At 37.6% G+C, this 14,837-nt stretch overlaps 2 protein-coding genes and 2 long non-coding RNA genes across 4 annotated transcripts; 3 read left to right on the plus strand and 1 right to left on the minus strand.

The window, feature by feature from the left end:
• The first annotated feature begins 111 nt into the window (after positions 1–111).
• Positions 112–924, plus strand: LOC121267929. Its single transcript, XM_041172029.1, has one exon. The coding sequence runs from the start codon at positions 112–114 to the stop codon at positions 922–924; it is 813 nt and encodes a 270-aa protein (XP_041027963.1).
• Positions 925–1,658: 734 nt separating this feature from the next.
• LOC121266888 lies at positions 1,659–9,985 on the minus strand. Its single transcript, XR_005940933.1, has 3 exons — positions 9,775–9,985; positions 2,064–2,065; positions 1,659–1,671 (listed from the first exon to the last, which is right to left on the minus strand). It is a non-coding gene; the product is annotated as an uncharacterized LOC121266888 (long non-coding RNA).
• On the plus strand, positions 5,288–5,793 carry LOC121266887. The gene is made up of 3 exons (XR_005940932.1): positions 5,288–5,340; positions 5,455–5,547; positions 5,746–5,793. It is a non-coding gene; the product is annotated as an uncharacterized LOC121266887 (long non-coding RNA).
• A 3,067-nt stretch (positions 9,986–13,052) lies between the features above and the next one.
• Positions 13,053–13,430, plus strand: LOC121267930 (protein MKS1-like). Its single transcript, XM_041172030.1, has one exon. The coding sequence runs from the start codon at positions 13,053–13,055 to the stop codon at positions 13,428–13,430; it is 378 nt and encodes a 125-aa protein (XP_041027964.1).
• The last annotated feature ends 1,407 nt before the right edge of the window (positions 13,431–14,837 follow it).

Raw genomic sequence — 14,837 nt, forward strand, 5'->3', positions numbered from 1 at the left:
TTTTATTCATTCTTCAAAATGTGAATGCGCATTATGGTGAGTTTTTCATCGAACTTAAATATTTACGGTCTCTACTTAACTAACTTTCTTCCTCCCAATATCTTTGATCAGATGGACAAAAGTTGGATGAATGACCCTGATAGGCTTGTATCACCTGCATACGCCGAAGGCGTTAAATATTTCCTCACACAAGCACGAAACCATGCAAGTGGAAGGGATCGCATCCGGTGTCCATGTCGTGCATGCCTTAACAATCTGTGGCTGCCTATATTTGAGATGGAAACCCATTTGTTTATTAAAGGGATCAACCCAGATTACACCCAGTGGATATTTCATGGGAAGGAGGAGACAACATTGTACGTCAATGATGATGATATTGATGACGATATCATCCAAGAAGACGATTACATAAATGACATGCAGTATATGTTGGATGACATCCGGGCAGGCACCTTCGTTGATGTGCCCCAAGATAGTACTCCTGGGGCAAACAGGCCACCAATTACTGTAGATTCACCAGTACCATCTTTTGACCAGCTACTAGAGGATGTCCGGCGTCCTCTTTTCGATGGGTGTACAGAATTTTCAAAGTTGTCATTCGTTGTCAAGTTGTTACACATCAAATCAATCGGTGGATGGTCAATTAAGTCACTTGACATGTTCCTTGATTTGTTGAGGTCTGCCTTTCCTAATGCCTTATTGTCACAATCATATGAGGAGTCAAGGTCTTTAGAGCGCGGTTTGGGTTTCAAGTACCACAAAATCCATGCTTGCCCCAACGACTGCATCTTATTTTGGAAGGAAAATGCTACTCTTAATGAATGCCCTATATGTAAGGCTTCGAGGTGGATACCAAATACACACGGGTCACACGCGATACCTCAAAAAGTGTTGCGTCACTTTCCTTTGAAATCGAGATTGTAGCGTCTCTTCATGTCTGCAAAGATAGCAGGTGATATGCGATGACACAAAGAGCAACAGAAGATTAAAGATACTTGTATGAGACATCTGGCCGACTCTGAGTGCTGGAAGAAATTTGATGAAGATCATGGTTGGTTCGCTGCAGATCCTAGCAATGTTAGGCTCGGTTTGGCAAGTGATGGCTTCACTCCATTCAACAACTTGGCTAAACCTCATAGCATTTGGCCAGTGATCCTTGTCCCCTATAACTTGCCGTCGTGGTCATGCATGAAAGACCAATTCTTCATGACATCTCTGATTATTCCTGGCCCAAGGTCACCAGGGAATGAGATCGATGTATACTTGCAGCCGTTGATCGATGAACTGCTTGAATTTTGGGAAGATGGGGTACCTACATATGATGCTTCAACTAAGGAGACGTTTATGTTGCATGTTGCCTTATTGTGGACAATCAATGATTTTCCTGCCTACGGGAATCTGTCTGGCTGGTCAACAAAGGAAAAATTGGCTTGTCCGTCTTGCAATGCAGACACAGACTCCAATTGGTTGAAATATGGCCGAAAACATTGTTACATGGGACATCGACGTTTCTTACCACCAAATCACATATAGAGAAGGAGGAAATGGTTGTTCAACGGTAGAGAAGATCATCGCATGCCACCAAGGAATATAGGAGCTCAAGATATTCAAAATCAATTGCAGATGATTGGGATGTTCAGTTTGGCAAATCTCATAGGAAGAAAAAACACACTGCTGAAGAGCTGAATTGGACAAAGTGTAGCATATTCTTCGTGTTACCTTATTGGTCAACAGTTTGACTTCGGCATAATTTAGATGTTATGCATATTGAGAAGAATATTCCCGATAACATCTTATTCACTTTAATGAACAGTCCAGGAAAAACTAAGGATAACATCAATTCAAGGCGTGACTTGGAGATTTTGGGCTATAGAAAAGAATTACACTTGAGACGTGATGGTGATCATGTAACAATGTCACATGCACTGTACACATTACACGGAGATGAAAGGAATAAATTTTGTGAGTGGCTGTCTGATATCAAATTTTCAAATGAGTCCGCTTCCAATATCTCGAACTGTGTTTCTCTACGTGACTGTAAAATCTCAGGGTTGAAAAGCCACGACTGTCACGTTTTCCTTCAAAGACTACTCCTCATTGTTGCTGGGGGGTATTTAAGAAGTGACATTGCCTTGGCTTTGATTGAACTTGGTACTTTCTTCAAAGAGTTGTGCGCTCGAACACTGGATGTCAATCACCTATCCCAACTCCAAACTGATATCGTCACCATTCTATGCAAATTGAAGATGATATTCCCTCATTCCTTTTTCGATGTTATGGTCCACCTAGCTTTCCATTTACCCCGTGAGGCCAGACTTGAGGGTCCAGTACAATATAGGTGGATGTACTCATTTGAGAGGTATCTCGGCAAATTCAAGCGGTATGTTAAGAATAAAGTCCGCCCAGAAGGTTCAATAGCCGAGGCCTACATTCACACCGAATGCTTGACATTTTGCTCTATGTACCTCAAAGAAATTGAGACGAGGTTTAGTCGAGCGGGCCGCAACATTGATGCTGACAAAGAGGAAACATTAGATGGGTTCGGAATTTTCAACCAGAAAGTTCGTCCTTTGGGCATAGTTTCTAACGTGCAATTAGAAGATAAACTCTTTAGGGCAGCCATCTGGTACGTGCTCAACAATTGTGCGGAGATTGGACCTTATATAAAGTAAGCATTAACGAGTCTACTTAAAAATCAACTTCCATTCAACAACAAGTTGTTATGAACCCAATACCAGCTAACTTGAATATGTTGCTTCGCCTCGGTGCACCAAATGCAGGGAACACTACGAGAAATGTAAGGTGCAACACCCAAATTGCATCGATCGGACGCATCAAACTGAGTTTCCAACTTAGTTCAAGTAACTTGTAAGTTCTTATACATTCCTATCTAAGATGAAATGCTATAGCTTTCATTTTATATGCTTTGGAATAACGAAAATAAACGTTATGAAATTTACTTTTTTTTTTTGGTATAGATCGAGGAATATCGTACCTCGCATACACTTGATGTGTCCGCTGATCTGTATGCGTTAGCTTGCGGGCCTGACCGTTGGGTTGCAACATATGCTGCTTGCATAATAAATGAAAAAAAGTTTCATACGAAGCAGCGTGAACTTCGCCGGCGTACACAAAATTCTGGAGTGTTGGTAACCGGTGATGAGGTCACAAATAACGTGGACTTCTACGGTGTTATTAATAATATCGTAGAGTTAAGCTACATAGAGTGGCGTCGGGTGTACTTGTTTGAATGTGATTGGTTTGACGTTGGTGATAAAAAACGAGGGGTGCGGGTGGATGACCATATGATTAGTGTCAACATGAACAGGACTTGGTATAAGGATGAACCATTTGTGTTGGCGAGTCAGGCTGATCAATGTTTCTACATAAGAGATTTAAGGGCGAAAGGGAGTTGGGGTGTTGTGCAGAACTATGCAAATAGGAATGTATACAACATTTCGTCACTGCCGAGGGTTCTCGAAGATATTGATGGCGAATCAAGTACTCATGATGCTGATCAAGAAAATGAGTCGTCATATTATTATGAACCAGTGCAGTGTGATAATACAGATCAAGTGGCAACTCCACTAAATAGGCCTGATATACTACCTAGCCATGTAGATGCACGAGAAATCATGGATCCGAATGGTCAATGCATAGATTCAACAGGCTTTATTAATGATGACATGATCACTTCTGATTCTAGAAATGCGGCCAGTGAGGGGGACTATTCAGATGAGGAGGACCTATCAACAAATAAGGGGGAACATTTAGATGAGGAGGACCTATCAACAGAGGACGAGTCTGTGTTAGATTTATAATTACAACCCAGGAACTTCGTTCATTTAAGGTTGAGATATTAGATTTCTTGTTTGAAATTCCCATGTGTATATAGACATATGACAATATGAGATTGTTTGAAATTGGTATGTGTATATAAACAGTTCAATATGAGATTGTATGAAAGATATGTTTTGATTTATTTCTTACCACCATGAAAGATTTGCTTTCTCCTAACTCGAACTACTTATCATGCAAATAGCAAACAATCTTGAGAGTATTATTCAACTTTTACAACATCCATACTTAATTTAAACTTGCTCTAACATGTGATTTTATTTGCTTTAGGTGACTTTCAATACCAGGAGGCCGCATGAGGAGCACTATGCATTATCGAGGTATATATTTTGACAATTCAGTTATTCGGCTGTCTATGTTATGCTCATAGTGTAAGGGTTAGTCTACCCAAAAGTAATTGAAAATGATAGATAAATGATCTATTTTACGAACATGTCTGTGACTTTAAGATTATTATGTATCAATTGAATGAACATTTTATCATAATGTTATTAACTCGTACTCGTGCAGGTAACCAACCAGGACCCAGTTCAAGAGGCGGGGGCAGACTTCGAGGTATTCGTGGAAGGCGTTATATCCCATACTCAGGTCGTCACATCCGACCACGTGGTGCGAAATTATTTTCATATCACAGCACGGAGGAGTGTAATCAATCCTCCTCGGATGACTCGACACAGCCCCTAAGTCCCCCGCCATGCGCCAACCCAAATCACGCGCCAGAATCTATTCAAGAACCCCCACCAAGTGGCATGGAACAATCACCTCCTAGAGAACAAACTGGTGCATGTTTTTCCAATACTTTAATTTTGAGGGCATTATCATGTTTGTATGTGTTATTAAGTGTGAATATTCCACATTACACATTCCAACACTAATCTATTGAACCTTGAAATACAGCTGCAGATGCCTCCACGGAGGCTGTAGCAACGCAAGAACAGAGGTGACGAATTCGTGGGCTAGCTAGATGCATTTTCTTTGAGAAGCTAAGGAAGAACGAGAAAGTGCAGTTGAAGATAAACGATGGTGAGACAGCCCCATATTGTGAACACGCTTCTATGTTCACAACACGAGTATCGTGGATTGTTAAACAATATTGAGACATGAGTTACAAGCGTTGGTCGGATGTCCCGCATGCGATTAAAGAGGAGCTCATCGACCATGTTCCGGTAAGTCATTGGTTATTCTTAGTGATTATTTGAAAGTTGTTTATGTAGTATAATCGTCGCCCAAATAACGAGATTGCTGCACATTATTTTCATGCTGCCTTATGTAGAGTGACTTTGTGTTTGACTGGGATCGCAAAACCACCGATTGACGGTGACAAAGGCCTTACGTAAGCACTTCAACTCCTTCCATCACAACTTGCACAAGATTTATCAATCATATGGAAGCCACGAAGAAGCGTTGGCTCATGGATGTAGCTTGCTGGACCCCATTGTATGGGTGAAGTTGTGTGAAAGATGGGGCAGCGATGCCTTTAAGGTACATATGCTCTTTCCCACATACACCCATATATGTATCAATACAATGTCTAAATATTGTTATGGAAAATCTGTTTGTCTATCATAAGTAATCTTTCCTTGATGTGTATGGCAGAAAATTTCAGCTCAAAATCGGGAGAACCGAAACAAGCAGGCGATTAATCACATATCAGGACGTAAATCATTCATCCGATTACTTGAGCAAAAGGTATCTCTAAGGGAAAGCAATCTTTTCATTTCAATAGACTAGTGAAAATATACTTTACTTGGAGATTTTAGTGACAGTATTACAATACTGTTAGGTAGTGGTTACTGATAGCTTTTATTATTAAAATCCACATGTCTACCATAAAATAACGTTTTCTTATATATATTATATTCTTATACTCATTGCTCACACGTGTAGCGCACTGAGAATGGGAATTTAGTCGACTTCTACAAAGAGACGAGCTGGTCAAGGAAGAAAAATGCATGTCACAGATGCTATAGAAAATACTTATGTGAGTAGTACACTTATAGAAATTGGGATCTATGTTAGGTTATCTATACGTGATAAATGCATACATAACACTGAACCTAGATTTGTTAATAATCGTTGTTTTGTCAATGTTTAGAAGGAGATGCAAGGTAGGTTGGATGGCCTAGGACCAGAACAACGTGGTGAGGAGGCAGCAGCGACTGTCTTTAGGGAGGTCCTTGGCCATCGACCTGGTTATGCACGAGGACTTGGGAAGATGGTCATCCCCGAGTCAAGTAGATAACGTGACAAACTTCAAATGCAACAATACATGTCTGAGGTTGAAAAGCACAATAAAGATTCTGAACAATATAAGAAAGATGTTGAAGCCTACAAGAGTCAGCTGGATGAAATGAGGACAGAGATGCGGGCTCTTAGGGAGCATCAGATATAGAATGACAACCTTATGCATTCTTTCTTTAGGGCTTTTCTGTCATTCACTGAGTCAGTTCGACAGACTCAGTGTAACGATTCCCCTGGCCCATAAGGGGCTTCTCATAGAATGGGAATTTTTTGGGTGGTTTTTTGTGACACCGGGGAGATATGACCATTGGGTGTCGACGTTTCTTTTGGGTGGTTTTTGTACTTAGTCTATGTGACACTGGGCAATATATATATATATATAGTACTATATATATATTTATATATAATGGGATCTATGTCTACACCGGGGAGATAACAAGTTTGGGTGTCCTATTTTTGTTGGGATTTTGAGCATATCTTCAGACTCCATACCTGAACCATTAAGTGTAGGACAGGTTCTATAGCTATCTAGTGTCCATGTCCCTTTTATTCACTAGTAGACCAGGGTTGAGAACTATATCACGATCATGATATTAAAGTTAAATCCCAGTGTAAGTTCCTTAATTTAAAAACTTCCCATTTCTCACCCAAACAGTACAAATACTTGTTGACTATTTAGGACCTATTTCACATCTGATTCGGTTTGATATACTCTGCAGTGACATGGTGCGTGAATGTTGATGATGGGATGTGGCTTGCAACACAGTGCAGGAAGAAGGTTGATTTTTGTTAATTAGTTGTTTGTAATTCTAGTCATTCGTTATCTTCTCTCTGGGCTATTGTTGCACTGGGATTTAAATGCTTATTTCATGTTGGTTTCATGTATCTGCATGATAAAGGTGGTTTGGGAACTTTAGCCGTAATCATAAATGATGTGCAGGATTTTTTCATTTAAATTTGGGGCTTGCATAGAGTTGATTTTACTGTTCGTAAATGATCAGTGTTCTTGACTGGCAATGTGAATGACCATTTGTGTTTAAAGTTTTTGGTTGGTTGCTTTTTTATCGTGGCTAGTTTTATGTAGCCTACATGCTGGTATTACATTACTGTTGGGGAAAATCTAGCTGAGACAACAAGGATATACCTTACCTTGGTATTACATTAATGTTGGGGAAAAGCTAGCTGTGTTTGTGTGTGAGTGGGAAAGAGAGAGACTTTACTGGTGAAAGAAATTATAACGCTGGTAACTATGCATGATAACCAAGTAAAGAGAAATGAACAAATTGGTTCTGTAGATCATAGTTTTGTTTTCTTTCTTCCATTAATTTTATAATGTGGTAATATCAAGTTGCTTGGCTTTTCAGGTATGGCTTTTGGCTTTGGTGGTTCTACCAACAAGGTCACATGTAATAATGTGTTTAGGACTTGTGATATACTTGACTTTTCTGTCAATATGGGTCCTCCCAACACAGGTTTGGATGGTGAGTACTATAACCTTTTACTTATGAAGTTCAAGAAGCCGGTTTTAATGAGTATCGCAGCATTACGCCTGCATCACTTAGCTTTTCTCAAGTATTTTACCATCGCATCAAGGTCAAATGATTTTCTCCCTCTCGGCTTGACGCATTAATTGAAGAGAAAGCTAAGTACTGAGAATCAGGTGCAAACCAATGATTTTTCCTCATTTTGGATAATTTACTTTCCTTTTTTTTTTTTTGGGGGGGGGGGGGGGGATGTCGAGCCAATAATCGAGAGATGCTAATTCCTACTTTTTTTTTTTAGAAAGAGGGACGATGCGCCAATTCTAACGAACAATTTTTTTTTTTTTTTTGTTTTCCCTTCTAACACGTTTTGATAGGCTCATATAGAATAGAAGATCATTTACATGCCTCAAAAGTCTATCTTGAGGCACCTGTTATGCATCTAAAAACTGGAAAATAATGCTCAGGACTGTAGATGCTCAGTCATCAATTTGAAAGTGCTTTTTTATATTTCTCCTTATTCATTCTCCAGCTACTGTTTCTAAATTAAATCAACAATTGAGTACCCTTCTTCAGTCTACATATTTGAGAAGGTTTTACAACAAATCTAACTTTAAATTAGGTAGACAAATCAAGTATTGCACCTAGAAGCCATAGGTTTCTCTTTTGGGTTGCAAAGCATGCATGATGTCAGTGCATGCAAAGAAAAATGGCTTCCTCTTGACATAGGAAGTCAAGCCACCTTTCCTACAATGTCTTCTCTGATTACTTAAACTATAATTTTATCTTCACTCCACATTTTATCCTTTGTGCAGGTGTGGGCTGTTTTAAAACCTGGTTCATGACCTTCCTGAATGACCCTTTTGACACCAAACTCTTAGACATAATTGTTTTTGGTGTACTACTAGCCTCTAAAGGAAATGGGATCTCCCAAGTACATTTAGGGAGTCATGTAAAGGAAAATAATCCTCTACAATATGCATTTAGGGTGAGTAAGCTGTTTTTGTCTTTACTTCTCCAAATCTCATAAGATTTTAATCGTTACGTTACTTGTGCGTGACACAGTATTTGTTGTTATAATTTTAATGCAATTGTGAAATGAGAGTCATTGTGAACTGCAACCAAGCAACTGATGTTTTTGGTGAAAGAAAGTCAGATGGTATAAGAAATTGGATCTGCTTGAGGCCAATTTTAAAGTTACTAGATTGTGCGGGTTGATACATAACTTTTTGCATCTCGACTGTTTTCGCTTTACTTCTATAGCAATGTTACAATTGAAATGGAAATCTTATTCCGGCTGAGTTGTCTAAATATATGATTTTTGCTTTTTGTCAAGATCGGTTCTAACGAAAACATTTGAAAACATTTAAAGGTATAAAGTTGAGAACCACAAGTAGTGCTAAAGTTGGAGATTGGGTTACAGAAATCAACAAAGCTGGTCTGAGGCCTCAACGGGCTTGGTGTCAGTCTCACCATTTTGGTTCCTTTGCTCCTCAAAGAGGTTTGGTGGAAGATGGAAGACATGAAATGATGGTTTATAGATTCTGGTTATGCCTTTGAAGCAATTGCTTATTCTATAGAGAACGCAAAATCAGAAGTTTTTTTTTTCTAAATATTCAATTATGTGCTAAATTGAATGCATTAAATCCATGCCAGCATCTGTTTCTTTTGACTGAAAGATTGAAGATTGTATGCAGATATTCATTACTGGCTGGTGGATTTGCCCAGAAATGTTTCTAAAACTCGAGTTGATAGTCTTTCTTCCTCTCGGCTTGACGCATTACTTGAAGAGAAAGCTAAGCAAGGGGTTAAGGGGTTAAGCTAAGCAAGGGGATAATGATGCAATATTAAGGCACCAACAGTGAGTGTTCTATTTAACTAATTGTTTGGAGATGCCCTTGATATTATAGCATTGTTGTGCAATAGATGTTGGGTATGCTAATTTCTTAAATGTTGTTAGACACGTATTTCTCTACATCCATTGTGTGCAGTAGATGCTGGTTATGTTTTGTTCTTATCTGCTAGTAGTTAGGCACATACTGCTCTGCAGATAAGATATCTGATATCTAGCCAAAGCTCTCATTGCTGATCAATGTGTCTCATATGAATTTATCTGACCAAAATAAAAATAAATGTTGTAGTTATTAATGACAATATACCACAATAGCAGTTTTAGCCTTCAGCAGCTACATACCACAGTTTGGCTTTTAGCCAAAATCTTTTCACATAGGCCAGTGTAATTTGATGGCTTCCATCCGTGCTCCCCTTGATACTGTCACCAGAATAAATCAGTTTATCAAGTCTAAATCTAATCGATGATCCATGCCAAAGAACAGTTATCAAACAAACAAAAGGCTAACAGGAGATAGTGCTAAATCTACTTTGCTATAATTGTTAACTCAATGAAATTAGTTATTATGGGGTAGTTTATAAGGATAGCTACATTCCATACATGAGAGCTCTCCAAAGCTGCAGGTCAATCATTAGATATGTGGAACAAGACTTTGTCATCAAGAACTTGAAAAGGAGCACCAGAGGTAACTTATTGTTAGATATTGAAGTAGGAATATAAAGACATTGATACATATTGCTAACAGGAATCCGTGTTTTTTTTTTTTTTAAATGATGAGGAATCCTGGAGATAGTGTAGATGCAACATGTCTTTTATCCGGTTAAACTCCAGGCCCATGTAATGCATCCCCATCACATATATCAGGTGAATCATCGACTTTTCACAAATGGGATGTGACCCCTAGATATTATTTGCACCCAGGGTTAGAACCTTAGACTTGGAAGATGCATGCCATCAAGACCAAGGCCCTTACAACTTAACCCAAACTCTAGAGGTTGCCGACAGGAATCCATGTGATCTTGTTCATCCATCATACCCTAAAGTTAAGTAAGTTTACAATTCAACATCCTGATCTATGATTCCACATTACAGGATACAAAGTGCGATTATAAACACATCTATTCACAATTAAGTGAAGTGGTAAGGCTTTATTGACTTCTTAAGATCTATATGCTAACGGGTAAATTCAATATGCTAAAAAATGTCAACAATGAGCATGACACTTTGGAGTCTAAAGCTTATTTCCTTCATATTTCCAACTTCATTGGACAATAACCAGTGATATGCCTTAAAAAATTATAAACCATTAGTGTTATAGCTTTGTTTTATAATGCTGCTAAAGTTCCACTGAAGCAATTGTTATACAGAATCCTTGCTACTTAAACCAATTATCTATGAACTTTTCCTTCTCAGAAAAATAAAAGGAAACATCCACAGAAAAACACTTATCACAATAAAATACTTTCAGTGAAATATTACTTTTTTTTTATACGTAAATAAGGTATATTACTCCAAGAATAGGCCTAGCCCAATATATACAAAAAACAACCCCGACTTGTGCACCCAAACTTGTCTTTGTTTACTTCTGGTATGTTTGAGTGTTATAAAGTAGTTGATTAATTTGCATTTAGTGTGTAAATGCCTCTGGGTTTTCTCAAAACCGAGGCATTTATATACATATTGATGGATTCTTGAATTGAGAGAGGTCTTCAGGAGAATATTTCCCTGATAGCCAGTGCAATGAAATTTTGATAAGGAAATTTCACAAATATACATTAGCATTTTGGGGTTCATTGGTTTTTCTTCCGGTCATAATGTCATCATACCTATCTTGATTAATATCATAACTGGATTTTTTTTGTTTTCCTTAATGTTGTGCAGTTTGTTGATATTGTCAAATACACGGATAAAGAGTATGAGAAGTAACGTGAGATAAGAGAGATCGTGTTTGCTACCTTTCTCGATCGAAGACTTGATGCAGAACTGTGGGGGCTAATGCCGATGAACGGTCCCACTTAAATAGAGTTGTGGAACTTAGTCGTTTTGCTTTCAGTGGATAGTAGAGTTGATTACAATTTGTTATGACCGTGATGGTTATTTATTATTCCAGATGTAGCTCAGTTTGTACTTGATATGAGAATATAATACACCACCCTAGTGTAATACATATATATGAGTTTGAATTAATTTAAAGATTTTATTTGCTTCATGTGTTTTCGATGTTCAACTTGAATGAATGAAGCAGGAATTTATTGAATGTTGCATCTAGGAACAACAAAAAACCAAGCCTACCTAGAAAATTGGGTCATTAATTGAATTCAATTTTTCCGGCGAATTTCAGGTCTGTAGCAGCGATAATTTTTCCGTCGGGAAATAAATTAAAACGTAATGAGCCAATACCAGCGATGTGAAAATCGCCATTAAAATATCAATACCAGCGATTTAAAAATCGCCGCTGGTTTTATACGGCGATTTTGTAATCGCTGCTAAATAATTTACACAGTGAAACGCTATTAACAGCGATTATAAAATCGCTGCAAAAGTGTTCCCCAAAACGAAACGCTAATTGACGACGATGCGCCGTTACTTAGTTACTCCCAGCGATGTTATGTTCACTGCAAAAGTTAAACTCAATTACAGCGATGTTAGAATCACTGGTATTATGAGCATGCCAGCGAACTTTAATCGCCGACATTGTTATTTCAATACCGTTAATTATATTACAGCGATTATAGAACATCGCTGGCCTAGAGAAATACCGGCGATTTTATCTCTTTTAGCGAGGGAAATTAATCGCTGCTATTAATCTTTCCCAACGTTTAACTCATGTCTCGTATCGTATTTTGCGGCGATTAAATATTTAATTTGCGGCGAATTTTCTTCGCTGGTAAAATAAATATTTGCCGGCGATTTTTGTGTTCCGTTGGAGTAGATCTAAAGTGGGGCGTTAATACCGGCGAACAGGCAGCGATTATTAAATCGCTGGGATAGGTATTTTCCAGCGATTTTGTGGGTTTTGCCAGCAAGAATGAATCGCTAGTAAAGGTCTTTTCCCTTGTAGTGACAATATGAAACTAATATATTTTGAGAAAAATTATTTTCTTTTTGGCATGGTAATTAGTGGTAAGCCGTATGAAGTTGGTTGATCCCTGATCTCTAATTCTAAAAGAACCTAAAAGAGAAGAAAACTAGCTAGGTTCCATATATATAATTGGAGGAATGACTTTGACTATGACTTAATTAATGTTTTCTTATTTTCTAGTTCGACTGACTATGTCTTGTTTTTAAACCTTTGATTACTTTCTCAAGTCTCAACTGCTACGTTAGCCGGCAAAATCTACTGAAAACAGCCGTCAATGAAAAAAAAAAAAAAAAAAAAAAAAAAAAAAGAAACCAGTAAGACTAATTCAAAGCAGACAAGCTAGATTATCTTTTTTCTTCTTCCTAAACAAGACGTCATTCAGTTTCACTCCCCAGCTCGTCTCGCTACCAATATAAATACATGGGACTTCTAAGCTTGAAGGCAAAACCAGAGTTCTGTACTTCTGCAAAAGCTCAGCATAACAGTGCAGAAAGAAATAACGTCTGTGCTTAGTTTTTGCTAATTGTATTAATTGCCCATGAATTCGATTGCTGAGAACCCTGTCTTGAGCCCCCAAAAAAGAAAGCAGTTGCATGGTCCGAGGCCTGCACCTCTGACAGTGAGCAAAAGTTCCATAAAGATCAGAAAGCCATTTCCAATTCCAAGTCGGAAAAGCCGTTCTCCAGTTATAATATATCTGCAATCTCCCAAGGTCATTCACGTTAGACCTGAGGAGTTTATGTGTACAGTGCAACGCCTTACGGGGAATCAAGCGCCAAGTGATGCTGCTGCTTCTTCTCATTCCTACTCTTCTACCTCTTGTGTGATGGCGGCCGATGAAACCATGGGCATGGGAAGCTCAAGCAATGGCAAAGTATCGAAATATTATAATGGTGGGGCAGCGATATGGTGTTGATGCAGCTCTTGGAATGCCTCCAAGGCCTTCCAACTTTGGTGCATATTCTATAGCTTTGTATGTCAACATAGATCTCTAAGTGACGTAGAAGAAGATTACAGATCATGTACTAGTCCAAATTTTATTGCATAAAAAAATCTGACTCAGTCTATATAGGGAATCTGTGTGTATATTGGAGATCGACAGTATTTCCGGTAATTTTTGAGCTTCTCCTTTGAAATGGGCAGTACAAATGTGATCCAAATCCAAGTCAGAGCTCTGATCTTCTCTATATTGCGAGATTTCTCTCTCTCTCGCCTGAAGAAGGAGGCCGGCCGGCGAACTCTTCCACACTGGATGCATTGTTATGGCCGTATTCTTACGTACTGAATCCAAACATTTTGAAAGAAATTGATATAATAATGGAAGAAAAAAAAAAGCAGAAATTAATATAAGAAACACACACAGTATAATGAAGTCATTGTCTTTTTCTTTTTTTTTTTGTGGTAATTTATACTAAGTCAGCAATTCGAATTAAGCCAATAACTTAATACTGTAGACTTTGACTGATTTTATCTAAATATCAACGTTTGAATGTTGATTCTAATGAGAAAATTCTTTCTGGGCAGACAGCCGGCAAACTCTACTAGACCAGCAATCATTAATCTCGAAACAAAAAGGACCAATTCAAACCAGACCAGATATATCGACTTTAATTTATTTTCTCCAACCAAACCCCCCACTCAAATTTACAGATCCCTCTCTGCTCTCTCCCCAGTATAAATATATACCTGGATTTCTAAGCTTAGATGCCAAACCAAAATATAAGAGTTGTGTTCGGTGCTGGTTGTTAATTATTTCCCATGAATTCATTTGATGAGAATTGTCAGTTGCAAGGTCCAAGGCCTGCCTGCCCAGTGAGAAAAAAGTTCCACAAAGATCAAGAAAGCACTTCAAAGTCGAAGTCGTACTTCTCCGGTTATAATATATTTGCAATTAATCTCAGAGCATTTTTCAATTGTTTAGTTAAATCCATTTAGTATTTAATTATTTGAGAGTAAAATATACTCATAATAGATTAGTTAAATTTTAAAATAATTAGAATTACATCAAAAAATTTTCTAAATTTAAATGTTATTGCACATACATCAAATACATATTTTATCAATTATTTATCTCTCATTTTCTTTCTATTACATATTTTATCACAATTGATATATTAATTTGAGTTAGTGATATATTAATTTAATTTGAATATGATTATTAATTAGTATATAATCGGCAAAATAGTAAAATATAATAAAATTAAATAAATTAATAATTAAAAAAATTAAATATTTTTAAAATTATTAGTTACTCGTTACTATATAATGAATAAATAGATAATCTATTGTAGAGATTTGATATGAATAACTAAAACTAAATTCA

The sequence above is a fragment of the Juglans microcarpa x Juglans regia genome, chromosome 5S, assembly GCF_004785595.1.
Source record: "Juglans microcarpa x Juglans regia isolate MS1-56 chromosome 5S, Jm3101_v1.0, whole genome shotgun sequence".
Classification (NCBI taxonomy): Eukaryota; Viridiplantae; Streptophyta; class Magnoliopsida; order Fagales; family Juglandaceae; genus Juglans; species Juglans microcarpa x Juglans regia.